The sequence below is a fragment of the Chiloscyllium plagiosum genome, unplaced genomic scaffold, assembly GCF_037043375.1.
Source record: "Chiloscyllium plagiosum isolate Xiang-an unplaced genomic scaffold, Cpla_swu_hap1 HiC_scaffold_13, whole genome shotgun sequence".
Classification (NCBI taxonomy): domain Eukaryota; kingdom Metazoa; phylum Chordata; class Chondrichthyes; order Orectolobiformes; family Hemiscylliidae; genus Chiloscyllium; species Chiloscyllium plagiosum.
In genome coordinates this window covers 63,300,125-63,326,907 of record NW_028270151.1, presented here as the reverse complement: position 1 = coordinate 63,326,907, position 26,783 = coordinate 63,300,125, and the positions used below count along the sequence as shown (strand labels likewise).

Here is a 26,783-nt window from a genome sequence, read left to right as displayed (position 1 = left end):
CTCTGTTTCAATGAATCCTTTATTTTTTGGCTAAAGTATCGAAATAAGGTTACTTAATAATCTTACAACTGGTGAAATTATTGCTACTTTTTCTGATTGAAGAAAGCCTTCACAATTGCTGCCATTAGCAGTAGGCGAACATCAGAAGACACCAGTTTCAGGTTGAGCTCCTTGGGAATGATCATGATCTGCACACTTGGTTTATAAACCAAGTGTTATAATCTTTGACCTATCTGAGAAGGCATGTAGGTGAAGAGTGGTAATTGTAGATCTCTGGAGCCTGATCAAATAAATGCTGCTTCCAAATGGACCGTGGGCAATCAAGCTTTGCCAATGTCCATCGAAGTCAGCATAGCCCTGTATTTCTTTGCCACTGAAGATTTCTAGATTGTTACAGGAAATATCAGTCTACAGCTGCATTTAGCAGGTTATGGATCCTATGCTGTCTGGAGTAAAACAGTGCACCACCTTCCTCATTGATCTATTGAACCAAACAGGAGCGAGCATAGGATTTTGCAGCATTTTCCAGGTTCCCAGCTGTGTGATGCCATTAAGGTACTAGAACATGAGCCAGAAGGATACAATAGTTAAATAGAAAAGGATATCACTCCATCAGTGTGCTTCCAGCTGCCAGTGACAGGAATGCTTTTACACCGCTGCCACAGCCTAATTTTCTGAGAAGGTAACATCCCTGAATATTTGATACTGCATGTGTAGCAAGATCATTACAGGGGAAAGTATGCCTCTTTCACTGTGACAAATGATACTCCTGTGCAGCCATATCAAGCTGGAGAACCACTGGAATCCTTATAGAAGTTGTGGGGATTCTGAAGAAGATTTTGACCAATTGAGGGATTGTCTGCAGTATGTCCCTTGAACAGGGTTCCGCTGCATAATCTCTCATTCTGGTGATTTGAAATAGGAAAAGGCAGGCCAGTAGTTCACACTGGCCAAGCAACAAGAGTGGAAGCAGCAGATGATGGGTCACCATAGATTCTCCTGACTGATTTTCTCATTCTGTCCTCTAAACAAGGTCATCCAAAATTCCTGTGCTGTTTGCAGCAAGTTCTGTTTCCCTGAAAAATATATATTCTTTGACACATTGGCTTCCAATTAAGAAATGTCCTAGTTATTTGAAATTGCTCCATGGCCTCGCTGCTCCCCATCTCTGCAGTCTCCTTGAGCCCCACAAATCTCAGGCATAGCTGTGTTGCTCTATTTCTGTGTTCTCTTGCTTCCATAATTATATTTGCTCCACATCTGATGACTATTCTTTTAGTTGTCTGGGTCTTTGAACTGCAATTTTATGAGTTAAGAGTAGTAGGCCATTCAGCCCATTGAGCCTGCTCAGCCATTCAGTAAGATCATGGCTGATCTGGTTGTGACTTCAAATCCACATTGCTGCCTACTGTGATAATCTTTCTTCCTTTCTTACAATGTTTCTATTTGGCTTGAATATTCAAGGACTGGTGCCACAACCTTTTTCGGGAAGAGAGTTCCAAAGATTCTTAGGAAAAAAATAAACATCAAGTCTCTCAAGTGAAAAACCCCTCATTTTAAAACCTGTGATTCCAGATTATAAATTCTTCCTTAAGAGGAAACAACCTCTCCAAATCTCCAGTCAAGACCCCCTAGGATATTTTTGTTTCATTTATTAACCCTGCCAACACACCTCTACATCACTTTCCTCCTTTATGACATTTAAATAGAAAAAAAACTTCTGTTTATTGAGTTGGTATTTCCTATGGCATTAAAAAATATTACAACTAATCTCAGGTAACAGCTGTTAGTATAGCATTTACACGATGTTGTCTCAAAAGCTGATCTGAAAATGCCAAACATGATTATTAATTAAATGGCAAACATAACACACTGAAATCTTAGTCACTAATTAACAGTATATCTTAAAAAATACATTTTAAGGGGAGTGAGAACTTTATAGCCAAAAGTTGCCAAGTTCATAATATTGTCATATTTTGAAGGTACAGTTAAGTTTGGATTTAGGTAAAATCATTATCCACATTGGATGTTGATGGATAGATAATGAATTTTGAGATATAGTTTTATTTCAAGAGCTACTATTATAACTACAGTTATATATTTTGTAGATCGCAAGAAAGATCTTGTGAAGTTGCAGGCTGGAGAATATGTTGCCCTGGGAAAGGTGGAGTCAGCTTTGAAGAACAGCCCATTAATAGATAATATCTGTGCCTATGCAAACAGGTAAGAATTATGCAAAATCCTTTTTGAGTGAAATGCTAAAATTGCTGTGTTCCTCGATGATTATTTAGAATTTAGATACAGTCAGTAAATCTAAGCTATTTATGTGGAAACCTTTTTTTTGCTGAGTTTTCTTTCATCTATCTGCCCTAGAAAATGCTTTAAAGGGGATTGCAGTGGGGGGGGCAATTTTCCACCAGGTTTGTTCCATTTACAGGTCAGTACAAAGAGAACTATTGCAGGCTTATGTCACTTTTTCCTCTGTTTAACACCTTTTGGATTTGGCCAGTTGCTCAGTATGAAGTTTTTAAAAATTCTGCCCCATGCCAATGTTGGGTCATAATTTGTTGTCAAAGTAACAATGGAACAATTGACACACTATTATTTATGTGTGAATGTCACAGCAATTTTAGGCAAGGGCAAATGCGAAATGCAAAAATTAAAAGGTTGCTGGCCCATATATCATATTACAAATTACACCTTATTGTCTGGCTAACTGCTGGCAAGTATTAAACAGCATGTAGTTGCTGTACTTACAATGTTGATACGCACTCACCATTGAAATTTAAGCCATTTTAATTCTTCACTGCTCTTTTAGAAGATATAGTAAGTATTGATTACTGAAATTCAACCTTTTCTGGTATTGGAAGTTAACTATTATATTCCTTTAAGTTTTTTAATTATTGCAAATTTTTGTTAATTTTTACAATTTTCCTTTGTGTCTGTCTACTCTTACTGCCTCTTAACACAATCTTTTCCAATCTTTATTTCTCTTTCTTTTACCAATTTCACATTGCCCTGTTAACTCTAGTCTCAGACACTAATTTGTCTTGCTGTAATCTTAATGGCAAGTCGCTATGTAAAAAATGGCAAGTTTAACTATCGGCATATACCCTGATGCAAAAAGGTATGAATCTATGTATTTCATTTTTCAAAAGCGAATGCCATCTTTATTTCTATCATGCCATTTGTACTGCACAACTGGAAAATTATCTACATTTATGATAATGCTGAAAAATATATCCACCTCTCGTCGTAAGCTGTCAGTTGTATCTGAACATAATGTGGAGTTTTTAATAAATTTTGATGTAAAGTTTTTTGAATCTAATTAATTTTCTTTCCTTCTAAAGACTTATCAGTCACTCATGGTTAATGATTATGTTTCTGCCTTTTCAGTGATCAATCTTATGTCATCAGTTTTGTGGTGCCTAATCAGAAGCAGTTATTAGCTCTGGCTCAACAGAAGGGAATAATAGGAACCTGGAATGACATTTGTAACCACCCAGAAATGGAGAAAGAGGTGCTGAGAGAAATTACTGATGCTGCTGCAATAGGTGAGCTTCAATTTTTGTAATGAAACATTCCTTCCTTTGAACTATCTGATCCAAATATAACCTTTGATCAACAAGGAAGATAATATTCCAAAAATGGCTGAATTAGTTAAATGTCTGTCCACCGCTTCAACTGTCGTGACCCTTAGATTAAAAGTGCTTCCTTTCAGTTATTCCTAACAAAGTAGGCTCATGATCTCAGTCGTTGTCTAAACTTGGATGTTTTGTGAAGAATTATAGAATGTGAAAGAGGAGAAAATAGACATACACAAATAGACATTAGCCCTGAAGAAGGGCTTATGCCCAAAACGTCGATTCTCCTGTTCCCTGGATGCTGCCTGACCTGCTGCGCTTTTCCAGCAACACATTTTCAGCTCTGATCTCCAGCATCTGCAGACCTCACTTTCTCCCCAAATATGTCAGCAGTCAGTGTTGGTATTCACGTTGCCACAAGCCAGTATTTCAGCTGGAGGCTGAACTACACACCCTATAATGCATTATGGAAAGTTATTTAGATTCTATGTATCAGGAGGTAGACACAGCACTTTAGGTAGTTTTCTGAGTTGTTCACTGGTCAGAAGGATGTGACTGTAGATAAGGCAAGTCAAGGGACCCAGATGACGGTGTCAGCTACTGCAGTTGCCCAGTAGGATTCAGGTTCACTCAGCCGGTTTGGTTGAGAATGGGCACTGCTGAATAGATGAGCAAACTGACCATCAAACAGGAAGCCACTCAAGTAGGGAGTGCAACTCAAAATATGAAATAGGGGACATTGACACAGTTGTCTGCAGCAAAGAGGAACACAGCTGTGCCAGGGTTTGGGACATCATCTCGTATTTGGAAAGGAGCTTGCAAGTGAACTAGGAAGGATCCTGTTGTTGTGGTCCAGTTGGGTACCAGTGATATAGGTGAACCTGAAAAGATGTTCTGGATAGGCAGTATGAGGAGCTAAGCACTAAATTGAAAAGCAGAACCTCAAGGTTACAACCTCCAGAATATTACCTGAGCCACAACCAAATTGGCCTAGAGTATGTAAAATTAGAGAGATGAATATGAGGCTCGGAGAGGTGGTTTCTGGTTTAGGAGCAACTTGGTATCACTGTTGGGGAAAGTGGGAGTACTATTTGTAATGATCCACACCTGAACCATGTTGTGTCAATTCGTCTTGTGAGCCATACAAATAGTGGAGGTTTTAAACTAAATAGAGGGGAAAATGTGATCTATCAAAGAGTAGAGACAATCTGAGAGGAACATTGGAAATCAGAGTCTGGAAATTGCAGTAAGCGACAGAGCAAACAAAACCTTAGCATATACTAACCGTCAAGACCAGATGTTGTAAAGATGGCATCAAGACAAAATTAAAGCTCTGACTCTGCATGAATGCAGTATTCTTAATACAGTAAATATATTGATTCACACTTTGTGCCTGCAGGAATAAGAGGATTGGCTGAATATTGAAGGACATATGACATTCAAGAAGAATAGGAAGCTAGGTAAAGGTAGAGAGTTGGCATCGTTTATCAAGGATGGCATTTGTGCAAGAGTTAGAGCTGACATTGGTTTAGGAACAAAGAACAAAACAGTACAGGAACAGGCTGTGCAGACACATCATGTCCATCCATGCTAAAATTGTCTTTACTTACAGGATCCATATCCCTCTAATACCTTTCTTTTCATTATTCATCCAGATGTTGCTTGAATGCTGCTATTGTGTCTTTCCACCACCACCTCTGGCAACTAGTTCCAGGTACTCCCACCCTTTGTGTGAAAAACTTGCCTCTCACATCTCTTGTGGACTCTGCCACCTGAGGAAAAAGCCTCATATTTTGCACTCTATCCATGCTACTCACAATCTTATAAACTTCTATCAGGTCACCCCTTAACCTCCTGCGTTCCAGTGAAAACAAACCCAGTCTATCCAACCTTTCCTCATAGTTAAAATCCTCCATACCAGGCAACATCCTGGTAAACCTTTTTTGTACCCTCTCCAAAGCATTCACATCCTTCTGGTAGTGTTGTGACAAGACCTGTAGGCAATATTGTGTGGCCTAACTAAAGTTCTGTAAAGCTATAGCATCATTTGTCTATCCTTATACTTCGTGCCCCTTCCAATGAAGGCAAGCATGCCATTGGCCTTTTTTACTACCTTAACTACATGTGCTGCCACCTTCAGTGATCACACCTTCAGTGTGGACTGCGCACCCAGATCCTTCTGCAGATAAATACTCCTAAGAGTTCAGCCATTCATTGTGTAATTTCCACCTGTACTTGATGTTCCAAAATGCATCACCTCACATTTGTCTGGATTAAACACCACCTACCATTTCTCTGCCCATGCCTCCAACTGATCACAGCAGGATACAGATCCTCTGACAATCCTCCTCGCTATCTGCACCTCCACCCATTTTTGTATCGTCCGCAAACTGTTTGACTGCCTGAGGACTAGAAAATTTTGTTTCTTAGTTGCTTGGTAGTCATATTTGACAGATTCATTTTTTTTTTTAAAAAAAGCTATTCACACAAAGTGTTGAGAGATTGTAGAAAGAGCTATCAGGTCCAACATTTAGGAATTGATTAGACAGATGCTTGAAGCTGAGCAAATTAAAGGAATATGGGCGCATATAAATTATAACTGCTCAAGGAGGACCATTACCAAAATGGGCTTATTTGGTTGAGCAGATCCTCTTTCTCAATTATAGTGATTCTATGTAACGACCAAAGGTATTGAAATCTATGCTATTCCTATCCTAAAATTTTATTTTTTTTGCAGCACGATTGGAGAAGTTTGAAATTCCATTGAAGGTTCGACTGAGTCCTGAGCCATGGACACCAGAAACAGGCCTGGTTACTGATGCCTTCAAATTGAAACGGAAGGAACTCAAGACCCACTATCTAGCAGACATTGAACGAATGTATGGAGGGAAATAATACCTGCATTCACTTCACTCCATTAAATAGGAATGAATTCGAAGCATAATTACAACTGAGACCAAAATACATGCAATTTTTTTAAAAATCTAAAACCATAGGATTAATAAATCTGGAAGAAAGCATCACAGTATCTTAAGTTACCCTGTACCAGAAACTGACTATTGTTTGATTGCAAGGTATTAACATTTATCGGGTCAGGATTACTAAACCAATTGAAGCAAAAGTAATGTTTCTTTTTGTGTTTATTTATAAATTAAATTTTGTTCAAGTGGACTAGGAAAGAAATGAATTGTACATAACTACATGATGTCATGAGCCTCTAATACAGTGCTGTTCTCGCTTGATTGCGGAAACAGTATAGTTTATTTATTATACAATGTGTGCAATTTTTAAATTAGCCATGTTTTGATCTGTGCAGGGCTTGTTCAATCCAAAAAATTTCAGGAACTCTTAATGAATTTCATTGATGGGTGTCTTCTCGGGTAATTAGCTAATTCATAGAGATCAACGAGATCCCAAGTCCAATTTTTAGACTGAGTCTGTATCGATTTAACTGATCTCCCCAGGATAGTGATGTGGGTGCTTAAATTGTGAATGAAAGATCAGTCAAACAGCAACCCCCTTGGCTATTCAGCAGTAATTGTAGCTGGAAATGTTCATGTGTCAACTAAGGACAAAATTGAACTTGGTTATGATGTCTCTTCTCTTCACATAGCCTGCCTATGCTCACTGTCAAATTCCACTTTTGGATTGTAGCCACTTGCATAAGAAAACAGGCTGTGTATAGAACTTGTGGAATCATAATCTTGCATGTAGTCAATGTGTTCATGCAAGATTAGGGAAAACTATCTTGATGAAAAATGTGATGAGCACTGAGGTATATTATACATGGAAGAAAGTTTATAAATCACAAACATTTAAACCTGTTTTTATCATTGTATTTGTTTTAGTAGCAGATTGGTGGTAAATTGTTAATGAAGAAATAAGCAGAAAACTGCTCTGTATATGACAGCTGTTGAAATATTTCAGAATGGCTGATATTTTGCACCTTAACCAAGTTAGTGTGTCTGAATGTCACAAAACACAACAATAGAAACGCATAGTGTAGAAATTCATTGTCAATCGAGGTTATAAAAAAAAATCTTTATTACACAAAGATTCAGAGACATCTGTTACAATGTGATTGTCATTGATTTTTAAAAAATGTTTACATCATAGATCATCTAATATTGCCTCCAAATTTCTGAAGAGCTCTATTTGTTTCATGCAAGTAGGAACTAAAGAAGTCTAATTTTGTCAGGAATTATATGGTCTCCTTTGCATCACTCAGTATTCAAATGGAACTTTGTTGTCTGGCTCGTTCACTATGTTCTTTGTCTTGGGCCTTGGATCCGTGATTGGTAATAGCCATAGGTATGAAGGGGTTTATTGTAGAAAATTCAAACATTGTGTACACCAGCAAGAAAAGATGATTATTTTTCCTGAGGCTTTTAACTTTTATTTTTTGATTGCAGAACTATGGGATATTACAGGTTGAAAATGGGCATGCTAAAACATGACATATTATCAGTGTAAATTAGACAGTGGTCAGTAAAATGTTTGGGCTGTATGTATCTTGTTTTTCATATCAATTTAGTGCTTCTGACCTTGATCTGTACACATGGTAATCATAATATCAGCTTTTGCAGTTTACCGATATGGTGTAGACAACTATTACACTCAGAACCACATTTTCAGTAAAACAATATTGGTAATAATGCCTAAATTCTAATTCTTCAGCTGCTCATTGATTGTTTTCTTTGTTCTCAGATCTTGTTTACTGCCAAGAATGCTGATTTATTCAGTTAGTTTTCTACTAGAAATCAGTTAGTCTTCAAAACTGACTAGTATATTTGCGCCAAATACACTATCGGTACGCGTGATAGTAAAATAGTATTTGGTATGCATCTAAATTGATTTGTGAAAATAATTTGTGAACATTTTTAGACAGCAGAAGCAATCATGTTCACAGTACTACATTGCGAGGGAGGTGACACCAGTTTTTGAAAGTGACTGCAGTAATGACAAACACATTGTTTGTAGCTCATTTTCATGCCGTCTGATTCTGCAGGGATGCATTTGAACGTGTTAATTTTATGTAAAAAATTTAAGTGTTATGCTTTATGCATGGTTATTAGAAAAACTTTTCAAATGTCAGCCTGTGGGGAAGGAGAGGAGGGTTAATATGTGCACACAAATGGTGCATACATGTATTTTTAAAACAAAAGACTGGTAAAAATTTGCTGTACTCTGTATTTGACTACTGTTTATTTTAAGGAATTCTGGTGTGGCATCTACATTAAATCTTGTATTTAATGGTCTGTTTCTATCTGTAAATACCTGCAAGACTGTAAATTTGGTGAAAGTTTTTCTTTTGAACAGTCAACTGTACAGCAATCTTAACTATTTAATGTAGGAATTTCAAGATAGTCTGCAATTTTCTTTGGACCTCCTGCAGATATCTATATGAACCACAGTTATAAAATGTATTCAATTATTTATTTGTATTTGGATATGTTTTCAGTTACAAAATAAAATTGTAATTTGTGATTTCCATTTTTGTTTAAATATATCACTCATTTGTGTTAGTAAAATTTCGACTTGATGATAATGTCATTCTAAACCTGAAAATATGACTGTGACATTACTTACATTTGAAAATGAATCACTGCTGTTGAGATTCTGTATCTGAGTTCTTCAGTTTGTTATTTCTATAATTCGAGTGGCCAGAATATATATTTAATGCAAATTCAATACCATCCATTAATATGTATGTTAGAGGAACAAGATGCAAAAGAGAATTACTTCTCAATGTGTTACTAATATTGCCATGTTTTAATTATCAGAGACTTCAAGAGTCTCGCATGGTTCTATTGCTGTCTCTACAAAAACAATAATGGCTTTCTTTCCACTTCAACACTCTTCTGAACTGCCCCTCAATATTCCATTTTTGGCTCCATCCTTAACTCGATGCTGCCACTTGATCTCCTACTGAAAATGTGTTGCTGGAAAAGCGCAGCAGGTCAGGCAGCATCCAAGGAGCAGGAGAATCGATGTTTCGGGCATAAGCCCTTCTTCAGGAATCTTGATCTCCTACTCAAGTATAGGATTGACTTTAATATATACATAACAGACATTCCCACATGTTTGGTCTGTTAACTAGTCAGTGCAGTTATGGAAATACCTTAACCATTGAAAATGGTTTCCTTCAATATTGCCATTATACATTGGCAATGACTTTCATCCATATAGTGTCTTTTAAAAAAGGTCCCAAGACATACAGGTGCCGAAATAACATTGGGATTATTGAGGGTGAAAAGCTTTATAAAAGTGCAAATGCACAACTTTAAGGAAGAATTTCCAGATTTTAAAACCTAGGTGACTGAAGGTATGCCATTGGTAACGATAAACTTTCAAGCCTTTATCAACTCCATCACAAAGACGGTCTTTTCCAATTTTACAAATCTAACATTTCTTTCCTCCTTCAGTGCACTCACCTGCCAATGCTACCTTCATTTTTGAATAAAGATTTCATTGTCTAGATTTAATGCTGTGGAAAGCCCCTAGTTTATTCAAAATGTTGTTGATATCTAATCTTGCATCAAGTCCCACTTATAACACATACTGCCTTTCAGTTTAATGGAGAATTATACAGATGAGGTGGTCGTACAGGCTGTGTCATCTAGATGTTCCAGATTCTGTTGCTGGCCATCAACACCTGGAAGAGATTTCCAGGCAAAATGCCTGTAATAAACTCTTTAGTTGAATAGACATCTTACAAAGCTAGATCCCTGAATTAAAGGAGTGGCTTGTAGTTAAGATAAGAACAGGAAAATCTCAGATTGAAGACCATATCTAGATTGAGTTAACTAATTCAACTAATAGTACTCAGGTGGAAACAATGTTAGAATAGCTGTCAGCAATTTTGGATTTGTGAGGATCACTTAAAGCTGATCACAAAACTCAAGTATTAGATTTTGACCTTGATTTAATGCTGGGACTCCTACCACTGAGTCAGAATAGCAATACATCAAGTCTCACTGGAGATTTGTTCACATAATCTAGGTTGATGAGTGCATTATCAAGGGACTACTGCACCATTACTTACAATATTAACTCAGCTGGTTTACAAAGCAGTGATACCAACAGCATGGATTCAACTCCTGCACCAGTTGAGGTTACCATGAAAGCCTCCCCTCATGGCATGAAGTCTGATGACCCTAAGATTAAATCACCATCAATCATCTCTGGAATGAGAGAGCAGCCATATGATCTGGTAGGACAATGGTGACCTTTTTCTTACAATATTATTTTATTGGTTTGTGGCATCTCGTAAGCAAATTGACTCATGACCTTTCATTACAATACTACTTTTTCAAAAAATACTTAAGCTGCAAAGCATCCTCTGATACCCTCTCGTCTTTGCTAGATGCAATCTAAAAATCATGAATTCTTTGTCTCCCTCCTTTACCTCTGAGGTCAGCGATTCCAATGTGCCGTTTTGGCTAACATTTTATTCTCCATTTATTAATTTCAGCTCTCACAAGACTTTGCTAAGTACTGATCATTCATCACTCCTGCTTGCCATCCCTCCTTCTTTCCCAGTGGTTTAAGTTCTGTAGTATGCTCAAATTGTTTCTGACCTCATTTCATGTCACCTTGGCTCCTAACAGTCTACAGCCCCGTATTTCCTGCCCCAAATTCGCCATTCTAACTCTGTATTGTTCGGCTGTCTGTCTCATTGGCAGCAGTGTTTCTTGAATCTTAAGCATCACACTCCGAACTCCTTCCCTAAATTCCACATCCTTTCTTTAAGTTTCTCCTTAAAATCAAGTTTGGTCTTTTTTTTTATTGTTTGGCCTCTGCAAGCCTGGGGCAATTTTCTACATTACGGATGCAAAATACTTTTAACTTGTTACCCAGTGATCCTTACTGGGAAGTACAGGAGTATGAACAGGTCAATACAATGTTTGGATCAGAAACAATGCATCCATCATCAGCCCACTAGCTTGTCCCCAGTGCTAGCTACAGAGAGTTTCCTTGTTAACTTGGGTGAAGTAAATGAAACCACCCAAGAATATTAACTTCAGATTGGGGATGGGAAAATGTTGATATAAAGCAGAGGAGGACAACATGTTGCCTCGTTAAATCATGATTACAATATTGCGCCCGATTCAAGATAATGTAGCACTTGGACCCAGCAATGTGCCAAAATTGAACATTTTTGGTGAAGTTATTTTTCATTCACTTTATTTATCCATTGTCTGCCTCAATTAAAGCTGCCTAATTATTCTAAAATGGTCTACAACCTTCCACCACCAGGTAAGCAATCTTGCATATGAGGCTATAAATATGAAAATGCATTTTTTTGTATATCTTCATGTCTATGGTGTTTTATATTAACTGTGCTTGTGGGAGGGCATTTCCAGGAACGTGATCGGGTTATTTACACAGGTTTCTATCGGAATACATGTTTCAAAAGACAGTATGAATTTTCAAGGCGATTTTCAGGAAGGTAACGGCAGCACAGTGGTTAGCCCTGTTATCTCAGTGCCGGGTTCAATTCCAGCCTTGGGTGACACTGGAGGTTTTACATTCTCCTCGTGTCTGCCTGGGTTTCCTCCCACGGTCCAAATTAGCCATGGTAAGTGCGGGATAACTGGAATAGGATGGGATGCTCTTCAGTGATTCGGAGCAGACCCGATGGGCCGAATGGCTGCTTTCCGCACTGTAGGGATTCTGACTATCGCGTTAATGGAGGATTACCTATATTTGCACTTTAACCAGTGCACCTGCTGGGTAGAGATAGGAAACACTTTTTTTAAAGGAGTAAAGGAAATAAAGTTAACGGCGTTAACTATTTACGTCAGGTCGCACCTGCCAACCAAATTTGAGTACATTTGTGCTAAGGATGGAATACTTCATAGAATCTCTTCCCATCCAAGCACTGAAAGATTTCCCCAAATTGATTCACAGAAGCCTATAATAATGTTTGAGAACATAGGTACCTACGTTTTAACATGTTTAAACTTGGAGAAAGTTAAAATCTGTGAAGGTGGAGCCGAGAAGACCATCTTGAGGTTATTTGGCACCATTAAATTCGTCAAAACAAGGCATGTTTCAGTTTCCAGTTTTGTCAGTGAATGTACGTCGCTTTTTCTTGCAGCTTGAATGCACTGAGTCAGTCTCCAGCGTTTTAAACAGTGCCAAGTCCAGAGAGCGATACAGGTGAGAGCAATCATGTTTCCAGTCTGCGGTCCTTGTAAATGCAGCTAAATCGCCTTTGTTTGGGAGAGAAGCAACGTGACGGCAAGGGAGCGGAATGCCTTTGCGACCGCAAATACTGTCGGCGTGGTGTTAACTGAGAGAGGTGACGCACTTTGGCAAACGCTTGGGGAATATTCTTATTGTTCCAAAACAATATCTAAAGAAATGCGTCAATGTTTGCAAGAACATGGTGCAGGAAGACACCATGAAGCCCAAATAAGCCTGCTCCCTCATTAATTGCCACGGTTGATTTTCTGCCTCAGCTCGATTTTTACGCACTCTCCATGTATCCATCCGAGAAATGAAAATGTTAGTCACCAGTCTTGAATAATTCGTACATGGCAACGACAATCTTCAGGGACAGAAATTTCCAAATATTCACAACCAAATGTGATTAGTCATTAGATTGGATGCTCTCTATAGATGCTGTCAGGCCCGCTGAGTTTCTTCAACAATATCTTTTTTTTTAAATTCAGATCTCCAACATCTCCAGTATTTTGGTTTTCCTTTCTGAACAGTGTATTTCAACGAGACCATATCCCAAACTCTTCAACTCTGGAGAGTATAGGATTTTCTCCATTGTCTTGAAGTGACGCAAATGTCTCCTTAAAGATTACCAAATACCACATCACCTCTTTTTTAATACCATAAAAATATTTACCCTCTCAACCATAGAACTCTTATCCCAGAAACCATGAACTTGCACTACATTCCTTCCAGTGCAAGTATATCCCTCTTTAAATATAAACTGCAGCTGGTATTCCAATGTTGTCTTACCCAATCCCTGAGCAATTTTAGCAAAAATAAATCATTGCTCTGCATTAATTCCCTTGCAATAAAGATCAGCATGCCATTTGCCTTCCTAGTTGCTTGTTCTATCTGTAAGCTAACTTTTATGTTCCTTGAACATTTGCACCTAGGTCTTACTAAATATCAACATATAAAAGTTTTTTTGCTGTAAAAACAAATAACCTCACATCTTGCAACAATATATTTCATTTCATTGTGGGTGGCACAGTGGTTAGCACTGCTGCCTCACAGCGCCAGAGACCCGGGTTCAATTCCCGACTCAGGCGACTGACTGTGTGGAGTTTGCACATTCTCCCCGTGTCTGCGTGGGTTTCCTCCGGGTGCTCTGGTTTCCTCCCACAGTCACAAAGATGTGCGGGTCAGGTGAATTGGCCATGCTAAATTGCCCGTAGTGTTAGGTTGAAGGGGTAAATGTAGGGGTATGGGTGGATTGCGCTTCGGCTGGTCGGTATGGACTTGTTGGGCTGAAGGGCCTGTTTCCACACTGTAAGTAATCTAATCTAATTTGTCACCTGTCAACCACCACATTTTACCTGTCTACCTCACTTTGCAGCCTCTTTGTGTAATTTTTATAACTTATATTTCTACCTAACTTTGTATCATCAACAAATCTCGATGCATTGCTGCATCAATGATTCTGAGGCAGAGGTGATCAAGAGCTTCAAGTTCCTTGGATGCTACAGTCAAGGAAGCACATCAATGCCTCTATTTCCTCAGGAGGCTAAGGAAATTTGGCATATCCACAAGACCTTTATCAATTTTTATAAATGCATCATAGAAAGCATCCTGTGTAGATGCATCACAGCTTAGTATGGCAAGAAATTACAAAAAAACTAAATATAGCCTAGTCCATCAAGAAAACCAGCCTGCCTTCCACTGATTCCTTCTACACTTCCTGTTCCTCAGGAAAGTAGCCAACATAACAAAGGACCTCTCCCACCTCAACTATTCTCTCTCTTTCAGGTAGAAGATACAAAAGTTTGAAAATAGGTACCCAACAGATTTAAGAACAGCTTTTCCCCCACTGTTATCAGATTTATGAACAGACCTCTAATATATTAGAGTTGATCTTCCTCTGCACTTTCTCTGTAGCTGTAATACTATATTCTGCATTCTGTTCTTTTACTCTGATGTAGTTATGTAAGGTATAATTTGTCTGGTTAGCACGCAATAAATACTTTTCATTGTATCTCAGTCCATGTGACAATAAATAAATCTAGTTATGAATGTAAACTATAAATAGCTGAGGTTTAAAAACAGTAAGGCATATATGCATCTTTCTGACTGACTTTTGTTTTGAAAGGAGTATACTTTGAACATTTGAATTATTTACATTTTCCCATTGGTTGTTTATTGGCATAACACTTCACCTCATGACACTATACAAGTTGCAATCTGCTAAATTGTTTACTTGCTGTCCATTAACTAACTCTCCATCCATGCTAAGAGATTACCCCAATTGTATGAACTGTTTTTTCCTTATTAAACTTTTATTTAGCAATGCATTGAATGGCTTTTGGAAATCAAAATATATTGCATTAGCTTCTCTTTACATTGTTAAATGCTTATAATCCTAATGCATTTGTCAAACATATGCCACCTCATTTTATAAAGCCATGTCTAATCACGCTTCTATTTTCTAAGTGCTTTGGTAATACTTTCTTAATTGACTCCAGCATTTTCCAGATGACTGAAGTTAGGTCTTTAAGTTCCTTGTCTTCTACCTATCTCTTTTCTTGAATTCAGATGTCACATTTGCTTACTTCCAATTCAGAGTAACTATTCTGGAATCTGGAGTATTATGAAAAATAATAATTAGTGCGTCCATTATCTCCACAGGAAGCTCTTTTAGAACATTTACGTATCTGCAATTCGGTCCTGGTATTTTTTTGTAAGTGGCTGGTCCCTAGTCTTTAATGTCTCTTCATTTTTTCTCTACTCTTTAATTTGCTCATTCCTATTAGCCCTTAGTTGCCCTCTTCTTTCTGATTTTTAACTTTCACTGTTTGACAATGCAAACAAACACAATATTTGTTCAATATATTCTCCCATTTCTTTATTCCCATGATAATTTTTCTGGCCTCTGCCTTGAAATTCTAGATACTTCCTAGCTATTCTCCTTTTTATATACTTGTAACAAGTTAAACAATCCATTTTATATAATGGCTCATTTACCTTTATATTTCTGTTTTTGTTTGCCTTATTATCGACTTTTCAGTCATCCTTTACTGATTTCTAAAACACTTACAGGTTTAAAACTATTTTTTTGAAACATTAAGAACATTTTATTTTAATCAAATACTATTCTGAACTTCTCCAGTAAGGCACATATGGATCTTTCTTCCTGACTTTTCTTTTGAAAGAAGTATACTTTGAACATTTGAATTGTTTATTTACATGTTTCTCATTGGTTGTTTATTGGCGTAGCACTTCATCTGTTTATCCAATCAACCACAGCCAACTGCCACTCATAAACATAAATGCGGTGAATTTTATAATTAAGATTCCTATTTAGCACAGCAATTTGTGGCTCTCAAAATTTAATATTGAATTAAATTATATTATGTTTTTTTTTAGAGGATCATTTATCACAAGATTATTGATTAATCCTGCCTCATTACATGATGATAAATTTAAAATAGCTTTATCTCTAGTTGATTTCATAATGAGCTGTTGTTTGCAAAAGCATTCTACAATCTCAACTTTCAGACTACCTTGGCCAGTCTATATCAAGGTGAAAGTGCCTCATTAATTCACTCCACGTGATATCAAGAAATGGTTGGAGGCACTGGATACTGCAAAGGCTACGGGCCCTGACAACATCCCAGCAATCATACTGAAGACTTGTGCTCCAAAACCTCTTGCTCCCCTCGTCAAGTTGTTCCAGTACAGCCAAAACACCCAACGATGTGGAAAATTGCCCAAGTATGTCCTATACATAAAAAGCAGGACAAAACCAACTGCTCCTCGGATGCTGCCTGAACTGCTGTGCTTTTCCAGCACCACTAATCCAGAATCTGGTTTCCAACATCTGCAGTCATTGTTTTTACCCAACCGATAACCACCCCATCCATATACTTTCAATCATGAGTGAAGTGATGGAAGGGTAATCAACAATGCTATCAAGCAACATCTGCTCAATAATAACCTGCTCAGTGATGCCCAAATTGGTTCTGCCAGGGCCACTCAGCTCCTGACCTCAGCACAGCCTGGGGACAAACACGGACAAAACAGTTGAATTCCAGAGATGAGGTGAGAGTGACAGCCCTTGACATCAAAGCCACATTCGACAGAGTGTGGCATCAAGGAGCCCTAATAAAACTGGAATCAATGGGTATCGGGACAAATTCTCCAGTGGTTACAGTCATGCTTGACACTTAGGAAGATGGTCATGGTTGTTGAAGGTCAGTCATCTCAGCTCCAGAACATCTCTGCAGGAGTTCCTCAGGGTATTGTCCTCAGCCAAATCATCTTCAGCTGCTTCATCAATGATCTTCCTTCCGTCATAAAGTCTGAAGTGGGGATGAACAAATGACAAAAAAAGTTACATTGCTTCTGTCACAAGTTACAATTATGTATCAATTAAAGCTCTGTACAATTAAATGACATCTCTCCAATGTAGAGGAGACCACATTGTAAGCAACAAGTACAGTAGCAAAAACCGAAATTACTGGAAAAGCTTCTGTGAGGAGAAATCAGAGTTCATGTTTTGGATTGAGTAACCCTTCCTCAGAACTATAGTAAAGTAGATTGTGCAGTTCAGATAAATTGCTCTTTACTTGTGTCTGGGGCCTTGGAATGGTGAGGAGGGAGGAAGTAAATGGGCAGGTGTTGCACCTGCTGTGATGGAGGGGAAGGTGTCGTGGGGATATGGGAAGCTTTTGGAGTGGAGGAGGAGTAGACCATGTTGTCCTGGAGGAAATGCTTCCTATGGAAGGTTGACAAGGGAGGAAAGGGGAATGTGTCTAGTGGTGGCATTGCACTGGAGTTGGTGGAAATGATGGCTAATTAACCTTTGGATGTGAATGTCGATGTGGTAGTAAATAAGGACCAGGGCTGTGTGGGAGGGAAAAGAAGGGGTAAGGGCAGAAATGGCGCAGTGGTCGGGAATCCTCAGTTGAGCAAGAATGTGGACATTTCAGAGACCTCCTTGCATAAGTTGGCATCATCGGAACAGATGCAACAGAGAGGCTGGGAGAATCGAATACAGTCTTTACTGGAAGTGGGGTGGGAGGATGTGCAGTCAAAGTAACTACAGGAGTCAGAGAGTTTGTAGTGGATATTGGTAGCCAATCTATCCCCAGATGTGGAGGAAAGGAAGGGAGGACCATAAGACCATAAGACATAGGAGCGGACGTAAGGCCATTTGGCCCATCGAGTCCACTCTGCCATTCAATCATGGCTGATGGGCATTTCAACTCCACTTACCTGCGTTCTCCCCGTAGCCCTTAATTCCTTGTGACATCAAGAATTTATCAATTTCTGCCTTGAAGACATTTAGCATCCCAGCCTCCACTGCACTCTGTGGCAATGAATTCCACAGGCCCACCACTTTTTGGCTGAAGAAATGTCTCCGCATTTCTGTTCTGAATTTACCCCCTCTAATTCTAAGGCTGTGTCCACGGGTCCTAGTCTCCTCACCTAACGGAAACAATTTCCTAGCATCCACCCTTTCCAAGCCATGTATTATCTTGTAAGTTTCTATTAGATCTCCCCTTAATCTTCTAAACTCCAATGAATACAATCCCAGGATCCTCAGCCGTTCCTCGTATGTTAGACCTACCATTCCAGGGATCATCTGTGTGAATCTCCGCTGGACACGCTCCAGTGCCAGTATGTCCTTCCTCAGGTGTGGGGACCAAAACTGGACACACTACTCCAAATGGTGCCTAACCAGAGCTTTATAAAGTCTCAGTAGCACAACAGTGCTTTTATATTCCAACCCCCTTGAGATAATTGACAACATTGCATTCGCTTTCTTAATCATGGACTCAACCTGCATGTTTACCTTTAGAGAATCCTCAACTAGCACTCCCAGATCCCTCTGTACTTTGGCTTTACGAATTTTCTCAGAGATGGGACAGGTGAAGATGAGAGCAGATTAGATATTGAAATCAAAATTGATAAATGTTTCCGAATTCCGGACAAGAGAGGGAAGCAGCACTGATGATGTCATTGATGTACCAGAGAAAGAGTTGTGGGGAGAAACCTGAGTGCCCCATAAAGAGACAGGCATGACTGGGGCCCATGTGGGTACCCATGCCCACATCCTTCATCTGAACAAAGAGAAAGGAGTTATAAGAGAAGTCTTCCAAAGTGAGGATGAGCTCAGCCAGGCGGGGGATGGTGGTAGTGGATGGGGATGGTTCAGACCTTTTTGCTAGGAAGAAGCAGAGAGCCCTGAAACCATTCTGATGAGGAATGGACGTGTAAAGTGATTACACACATCCATGGTAAAGAGGAGGCAGCTGGAGCCCACAAACTTGAAATTTTGAAATGGATTTCAGAAGTGGGGAAGGACTGGATAAGGAGAATAAAAAAGTCAAGTTGAGGTGGGAAGAAATGAGTTCTGTGGGGCAGGAATAGGCAGAAACAATGGATCTGGAGAAATTAAGGCAACCAATGTCACATTAGCAGTTCTCAATGAAAAGCTGGAGTGCAGGTAAAAGGACAGAGAGAGGGGTCCAAGTGGAGGGACAGTGTTGAGAATGTACGAAAGGATCTGTGGGATGGGGAGAGGACTCTTGTCCAAAGAAATATGCATGGAGGTGGAGGTGACTGAAGAAGAATTCATTATCATGTTCTGCCCTGAATTCAATGAGGTGGGGGTGCAGGTGGATAAAACTAAGACCTTTGAGTACAGAATGTACAGCATCAGAGAGCAGTAGGATAGTAAATACCCAATAGAAGGTGGGGTTAGGAGAAGGGATAGAGTCAGAGGGAAGAGATGGGGAGGAAGGTTCCAGAGGAGTATGTATCTCTGAGATGAGGTAGCCTTCATTCCTTAATGCCTGAAAGGGAAAGAGGAAGTTTCGTTAGACATTCGAATAAGTGAGAGGGTGGAACTGGCGGGCATGGCAGCTCTGAGCCAGAGTGAAGTGATGCTGATGGGGGAGAGAGGTCGAGTGTGTTTACATGGTAACATAATGCAAACAACTAAAGGCAGTAAGACCAGCTGGCTGATGATACCAGTGAGGCTGAGGAGCATTGTATATCATGGAGATAGCTGTAAGTCTAAGGAGAATTGTACATCATGGAGATACCTGTGACTTTTGTTTTTCCTGATCTCGAGCCAAACTGATTCTACTTTTTAACCTTCTGCACCAAGATCCTTTCTTACTCATGTCCTTATCTAATCCTTTCCCATTAGGGCTGCTCTTGCCCTCCTTTCCATCCTACCTAGAGTTTTAACATGTTGTGTATCCTGGGAGATTTTTTAACCCCAAAATGTGTTTACCTTGTAACTATGCCATAGAAATAATTACATCAAGTATTTATATCTTTTATTTGCACTGTTAGTTTACCTATGTTAATATGAATGCTTTGCAGATTCAAACTTATGTTGTCTTAACCACAATTTTCATGTAGGGATCAAAAACCAGAGGGCTCAGATTTAAACGGATTTACAAAGGAACATACGTGATGTGAGCAAAAACTTTTTCTCAAGCAAACAGTTTGGATATGGAATGCACTGGCTTGACTGTGGTGGAGGCAGATTTAAAAGGGTATTGGAAGATTGTTTGGATCCACATAATGTTAAGTGGTATGTTAAAACAAAAAGCAGGAGATTGACCAGTAAGTAATGATGAGAAAGTGAGGTCTACAGATGCTGGAGATCAGAGCTGGAAATGTGTTGCTGGAAAAGCGCAGCAGGTCAGGCAGCATCCAGGGAACAGGAGAATCGACGTTTCGGGCATAAGCCCTTCTTCAGGATTCTTCAGGATTCCTGAAGAAGGGCTTATGCCCGAAACGTCGATTCTCCTGTTCCCTGGATGCTGCCTGACCTGCTGCGCTTTTCCAGCAACACATTTCCAGCAGTAAGTAATGATGCTTATTTGAGGAGCCGGGGCATTACATTGGGCTGAATGGTCTCCTTCTGCACATCTATGATTTTGTTAGTCTCTACATACACCTTATTTGTGGATGCACAATTGCAGTTTATTTTTTGTTCCTGTCTGTGCCACTCTGCTTGTCCTACCCAAATCTCTACTTTGCACTACAGTCTGGAATTTCTCTATAGATTTCTCAGTCTTGCTTTCCACTGACCTCTCAACCAATTTCTTTGAATTAAAAGTTAATCTATACTCCTAATTATAGGATTCACAACAACAGAGCACAATTGGAGCCCATCCAATTGAAACAACTATATCTTTTCCAGTTCTGGTTCTTCTGAGAGCACACATTGAGGCATGCACTTAATTCTCTTAATTTGCCTGACTTTGTGTCAATTGTCACATATAGTATCTCAATAATTCCTCATTCTACTATATGTTATTCATTCCACATGGACCATGACAATGGGAACCTCACCCAATTTCCCACTTCTCAAGTTCATCTCCCTTGGTGAAGAGATATGTTTGACCTCGAATCTGGCAGGCAACTCAACCTTTGAAACCCCTTTTCCTATTTTTCCCACTGAACCCATGATTGCCAAACTTCCCCTCTTCTTTTGTTCATGCGGTCTTTGCATATTTTGAGATGGTAGTAGATTTTGTTGACATGGCTGATGCATATCATGGGACCCTTTCCATGACAAATAAGTTCTGGTTTGGCACATGAAACTGGAATTTCTGGCTTAGAGGCAGATATGCTATTACTATGCCATATGACCTCTTACCGAGTATTCCCTATAAATTGCTGATAATTCAACTTCTTGTCCTGGCTCCAGATATCAAACAGTCCTCTTTCTCTTCAGAGGTTGTTCTTCTTTAGGTTTGTTGTCATCACCCAGGCAACATGTTCTATGGGAGAAAGACTAGATTGTAGAATATAGGTTTTAGATTAGATTAATTACAGTGTGGAAACAGGCCCTTCGGGCCAACAAGTCCACACCGACCCACCGAAGCGTGACCCACCCAAACCCCATTACCCTACATTTACCCCTTCACCTAACACTACGGGCTATTTAGCATGGCCAATTCACTGAACCTGCACATTTTTTGGACTGTGGGAGGAAACCCACGCAGACACGGGGAGAACGTGCAAACTCCACACAGAGAGTCGCCTGAGGCAGGAATTGAACCCGGGTCTCAGGCACTGCGAAGCAGCAGTGCTAACCACTATGCCACCCACTAATAATGAAATATTCTACTGAAATAACATAACAGCTAACAACCATGCTAGGGTCTACACTATGTACCAGATTAAAAGCTCACTGTATAAATGTCAGCCTTATTTTTTTCCTACAATATTATTTTACTGCGACGCAATGTATTTTCGGTGCAATCTTCATGAATTACAGAGGTTTCTAATTTCGATGTTAGATTTTGGCACACAAACCGTTAATCCCAGTGGCACTGAAGTAAAACTATCACCAAGTAAAAGGGCGCGCCGTCTCCTGTCGCCCCCAGAAGATGCGGAATCGCTCCACGCTCCGCGTGCAAGCGGCGCAAATACGACATTTACATGTGTTTCTGGATAAAATTTACTTTTCAGGCAGTACTCTCCGAATTAATAACAATTACATATCTTCGACCAATGTAATAACAGGTTGATTCAAAGACATATGAACCTAATTGCATTTTCCTACAGCCTTGCATTGTCTCTCATTGGGCTTTTAACTGAGCACTCGGCAGAAGTGGGTACTGAGGAGGCTGGAGATCAGAGTCAAGATTAGAGTGGAGCTGGAAAAGCACAGCAGGTCAGGCTGCATCCGAGGAGCAGGAAAATCGACGTTTCAGGGATTCCTGATGAAGGGCTTTTGCCCGAAACATCGATTTCCTGCTCCTCGGATGCTGTGCCCCACCTGCTATGCTTTTCTAGCACCACTTTAATCTTGACTTTTAACTGAATTCTGTTAGGGGAGCGTTGACTATATCTTGACAATATCTGGCGTCCATCTCTATGCAAACTCCAATTTGGATATTTCCAGCTCTCTCTAGGGGGCGGGGGATAGGTGGGAGACGATGACTGGTTAGAAAGTCCTCTTGTTTGATGTTTTGGGAGACATATTTACTCCAGGACACTTCCTATTGATGGTTTTGCTTAAATTCCCGCTCATTTTTCTTCCGTTTGTGAGAAACGCGTTTTAATCGGCGCCACTGACTGATTATGGGAGTTGGAAAGCAAACCACAGACGTGCTGATCGCCTGATCATAAGTTCGCTCCCACAAAGTGTCCAACAGGGGCGATGGATACAGCTTACAAAAAGCGAAGGAAGCGTCAAGATCGAGCGTGAGCTCCTCCTGTTTGCACTGTTTACCAGTTTATCGACCTTAGCCATTTTAGGACAACTATTCAAACCGAGAGAGGCTACCACATAATCCAGTCGAGGTCTCTTGCTCTCTCTTTATTAAATGGGAGGGTTACTCAGTTTGCTGTTTCTCTTGTTTCTTGGTAAACTTTCTGCAAGAGCAACATTCATCTCGAACAGACGTCATGGTATATAGTAGCTGCCAATTTCTCACTATTCCCCCCCGTTTTTACCAATAATGTGCTGCTCCGAAACCCTCACACACATTGGATCCGGCTCGGCATCTTACAGTTCGCTTCCCATTTAGCACGTCATGGGGGCCAGGGCGAGACCTATATAAAGCGCTGCAGCCGACCCAGCCAAAACTGAACACAGGCAGCCAACCGATAGAAACGGATCTCCATGAATTCTTAAGTAATCCCAACATCTGCCTGAAGTTTGAGACACTTTAGAACAAGCGGTAAGCAAATAGTTTACAACACTCTAGGTCGATCGTCTTGTCTGCGTTGTGATTGTAGGTAATAGTTCAATCGTATATAACATTCAAAATGTACCCTTAAGTATTGTCATAGTTCTTAACATGTTTGGTTTATTGTTCAGAATGACATGACTGTTCATTCTTTCAATGCCAGACTCATTCGCTGTAAGAAACAGCAAGAACTCCAAAAATGATGGATCACTCAAATGAGACCACAACGGCCAGCCGCACGGCGAAGATTGCAAGTGACTCCGAGGACAACGAGTACTTGTACATTTTAATCGTCATGTCTTTCTACGGAGTCTTCCTCCTGGGGATAGTGTTGGGCTACATCAAGTCCAAGAGACAAGAGCGGAAAGATGGCAGGCTGTTCCTGTACGATGACAGGGGGGAGTGGGCTGGGCTGAAAGCGGTGCACATGCCCCTGGTGTTCAGTGCCTTGCCAGAGAGCGTGGTGCCCGCGCTGACTTGTGCCATGTGCACCATGGAGAGCAGCGTCAGTTCAGAGACGGCACAGGAGGACATCCAAGTGACCATCCCAGAGGAGGTCGGTGCGACTGAGAGCCTGCTGAGTGACTTCTCCACCAGCACCGAGCGCAACCCTCAACCCCCTACTGAAAGCCCCTGTTCAAACTTTTTGAATGGAATGGCCTGATCAGAAAGCCAGGGCATGGCTGAAGTTACCGTTTGAAGGGCGGATGCTGGCCAAATCCTGGAGGATTGGGACTGGACCGAGTCGTGACCGAGCACAGACTGCTGCTTGCCCAAATTTTCCAGCTCGGTCCAATTGTACACACGCACATACATTACCAAAGGTTCGTTTTTCAAAACAAATATGGACACATCTCCTTTCCCCCCCAAAAAGATGCTTTTGCAATTGCACTTATTAGGCAAGTTCAAGCATATTTGCACAGATGGCAGCAAGAATATACAATATAATAAGCATATTATGACATCCCATCATAGCACAACATTGCTATTTCACAGATTGTTAATATTTTAGGTTATGTGGTAATGGAAGTTTTTTGTAAAAAAAAAATCAGTTACCTGTGGACAATATGCCTTTGTCTGCTGAATATTTTTTTTTAAATGTAGGATGTGTAGAGGGGACTGAACCACACACTCTTCAGTCTGGGATGAAATTTAAAAGCGGCGACCGGGGAAAATGCTGCTTTAAAATCCCACACGCAACCAGCCTGGGAAGCACTTGAAAACTGTAGAACCTTCCAGATAAAGTTGGAATCTGCCAGAATTTCCACGAAGTCTTCTATCGTTTTTAAATTAATTTGTAAATAATGTAAATAAGTTAAACTGTAAAGAATGTGTAAATATTTATTACTGAGTTGGATTAAAACAATCTGAAGTTAAAACCAATCCTGGTCTGTGTTTATTTTAAATGTGAAAGTCAGATGTAATGAATCCCGAGTGAATGCACCACCTCACTTGCTGGTGAGCCAAGAGGGCTCCAGGGTTCACTGACTTTGCTGAGTACACGAATCTGAAGGCATGTCCTCGATATTCCCAGGATCAGGACGGGGACAACTAGACAGGGGTCGCACTCCTGACCGCCAGGATCAGCGCTCCACATGACGCAATGTGCCGTCGCAAATCGTGTGAATATGCACATTCTTGGCCGCTTCATAAAACATATCTCATAAACATGCCGGTTTCCGGGTGATCCGCTGAATGAACTATTTGGCTCGATGATTAGGAAACCGAAATATTGGAGGAGGGTTAAAACAACAGAACAAGAGTGAGGTCTCCGCTATACTGTGAACGCTAAGGTTTCAGAAAGAGTATAGGGAAATCAGTGAAATTCAGATAACATTAAATATTGCAGTAACTCTGGGTTTTATGAAGTTAACTTTGCAAATACATTTGATCTAACTAGGGTGATCATGATTTTAAACAGACTATAATGTACATTTATTAGAAATATATTTGAACATGAAACTTTTTCAAACAGTATCTGGATCTTTGCCTTAAATGTTATAAACTGCAAGGCTGTGCGCCGTGTGCAGGAAGTGGGATTATAAAGAGCATCTGGATGTCTTTGGGTCAGCATGGATATGATGGGCGAATGGCCTCCTTCTAAGCTGTATCGTTTTTATGGTTCTAAGATGCCATTGGTGAGCATTGACAAAAACTGATAGCAACTTCGTTGAACTACTGAAACACTTGGCATGTTTGAACAATACAGCTACACAGATTGTACCAAGACATTACCTTACTTGCAAGTGAAGTGATTGACACTTCTGTATGATTCACTAGAAACAAAAAGCTTGTCAAAATACTTTACCCAAACAGTGCCAGTGAAATATTTAGTCAAAAGAGTTCCATGGCACACAACCAGTTCAATGTTAGAGATGTCAGAACTTGAGCTAAAATTTGTCCAGTTTACACTAAGACTTTTTATGGCTTCAGTAAAGGAGTGCTCATCCTGGATGGAACAGATTGGTATTTACAAAGATAACCTTTATGCATATATTTGCACAGTTAATCCAACATATTGGAAAACTTTTAAAAAGCATTTCATTTATTTAAAAGCGCAAGTTATATTATCATAGATATGCTCTTCACGAAAGCTGGGTAGTCCATACAATTTGAAACTATTGCAATGTGGCAACATGAAAAGAGTTCTGACTTGCTTCAAAGTCTAGGGTGCAATAGGGTCAATTTTTGAAATTCCATATTTGAGAAGTATGCTTAATGTGTAAAGACTATTTGCTACATTGAGGTCTGCAATGATGAAATTTTTTGGGGGGGTTACGAACAAAAGTAACCCCCTGATGCTGATAATGTCTTTTGCAGTCATCTGTCTCTTGAAGCATTAGAAAACAGGTTCTGCAACATGACTAAATATATTTTGTGAAGATTATCAAGTATAGTATAGCACTAACGTGTTAGAGGTGTGCTAAAGAATGTTGAAGAAAGTGAAGTTTCCATCTTTAAGTTTCCCTTCAGAGATTGGGAGTGCTACAGTGTTTGCATCCTCCAGGTTAAATCAAAGCCCAATGCACTTCTCTGGCTAGATATGAAAGATTCCATGCAGCTTCAAAATGTTCAACATTAAATGCATTCTACAGAAAGACAAAATTGAGTCAGAAAAATCAATCTGTGACTTTTTAAAGAGATTAAGAACAGTGTTAGATTCTAACCTATAATATGACCATTTTGGAAACCAGCAAATGACTGCCAAAACTTGATAATCAGGGAAAAAAGTAGGAAGAGAGTGAACTGGCACAAAATATAAACACAAATGTGAGAGCTTTTGCAAATATATAATAAAGGTAGA

The 26,783-nt window shown here is 39.7% G+C and overlaps 2 protein-coding genes across 5 annotated transcripts in view; both read left to right on the top strand.

Annotated features, from left to right (window-relative positions):
• The window catches only part of acsl3a (acyl-CoA synthetase long chain family member 3a), a 130,081-nt gene extending 121,004 nt beyond the window's left edge, over positions 1–9,077 (top strand). For both annotated transcript variants that reach the window (XM_043702059.2, XM_043702058.2), the window contains 3 exons: positions 2,109–2,223; positions 3,397–3,554; positions 6,322–9,077. In XM_043702059.2, the coding sequence (XP_043557994.1) occupies positions 2,109–2,223; positions 3,397–3,554; positions 6,322–6,479 (431 nt within the window). In that variant the 3' untranslated portion in view covers positions 6,480–9,077. The remainder of the gene's footprint in view (positions 1–2,108; positions 2,224–3,396; positions 3,555–6,321) is intronic.
• A 13,541-nt stretch (positions 9,078–22,618) lies between these two features.
• kcne4 (potassium voltage-gated channel, Isk-related family, member 4) lies at positions 22,619–24,856 on the top strand. Of its 3 annotated transcripts, none has more exons than XM_087993255.1 (2): positions 22,619–23,524; positions 23,643–24,856. In XM_087993255.1, exon 2 carries the CDS (start codon positions 23,679–23,681, stop codon positions 24,141–24,143), a length of 465 nt encoding a protein of 154 aa, XP_087849381.1. In that variant the 5' UTR covers positions 22,619–23,524; positions 23,643–23,678; the 3' UTR covers positions 24,144–24,856. The 3 variants fall into 3 exon arrangements, with proteins under 3 accessions (XP_087849381.1, XP_087849380.1, XP_043557995.1); XM_087993254.1 differs by having other exon boundaries at positions 22,667–23,528; XM_043702060.2 differs by having other exon boundaries at positions 22,685–23,470.
• The last annotated feature ends 1,927 nt before the right edge of the window (positions 24,857–26,783 follow it).

Bases quoted from the DNA above. Each gene is read 5' to 3' on its own strand.
- kcne4 (XM_087993255.1), top strand. From the start codon at position 23,679: ATGATGGATCACTCAAATGAGACCACAACGGCCAGCCGCACGGCGAAG.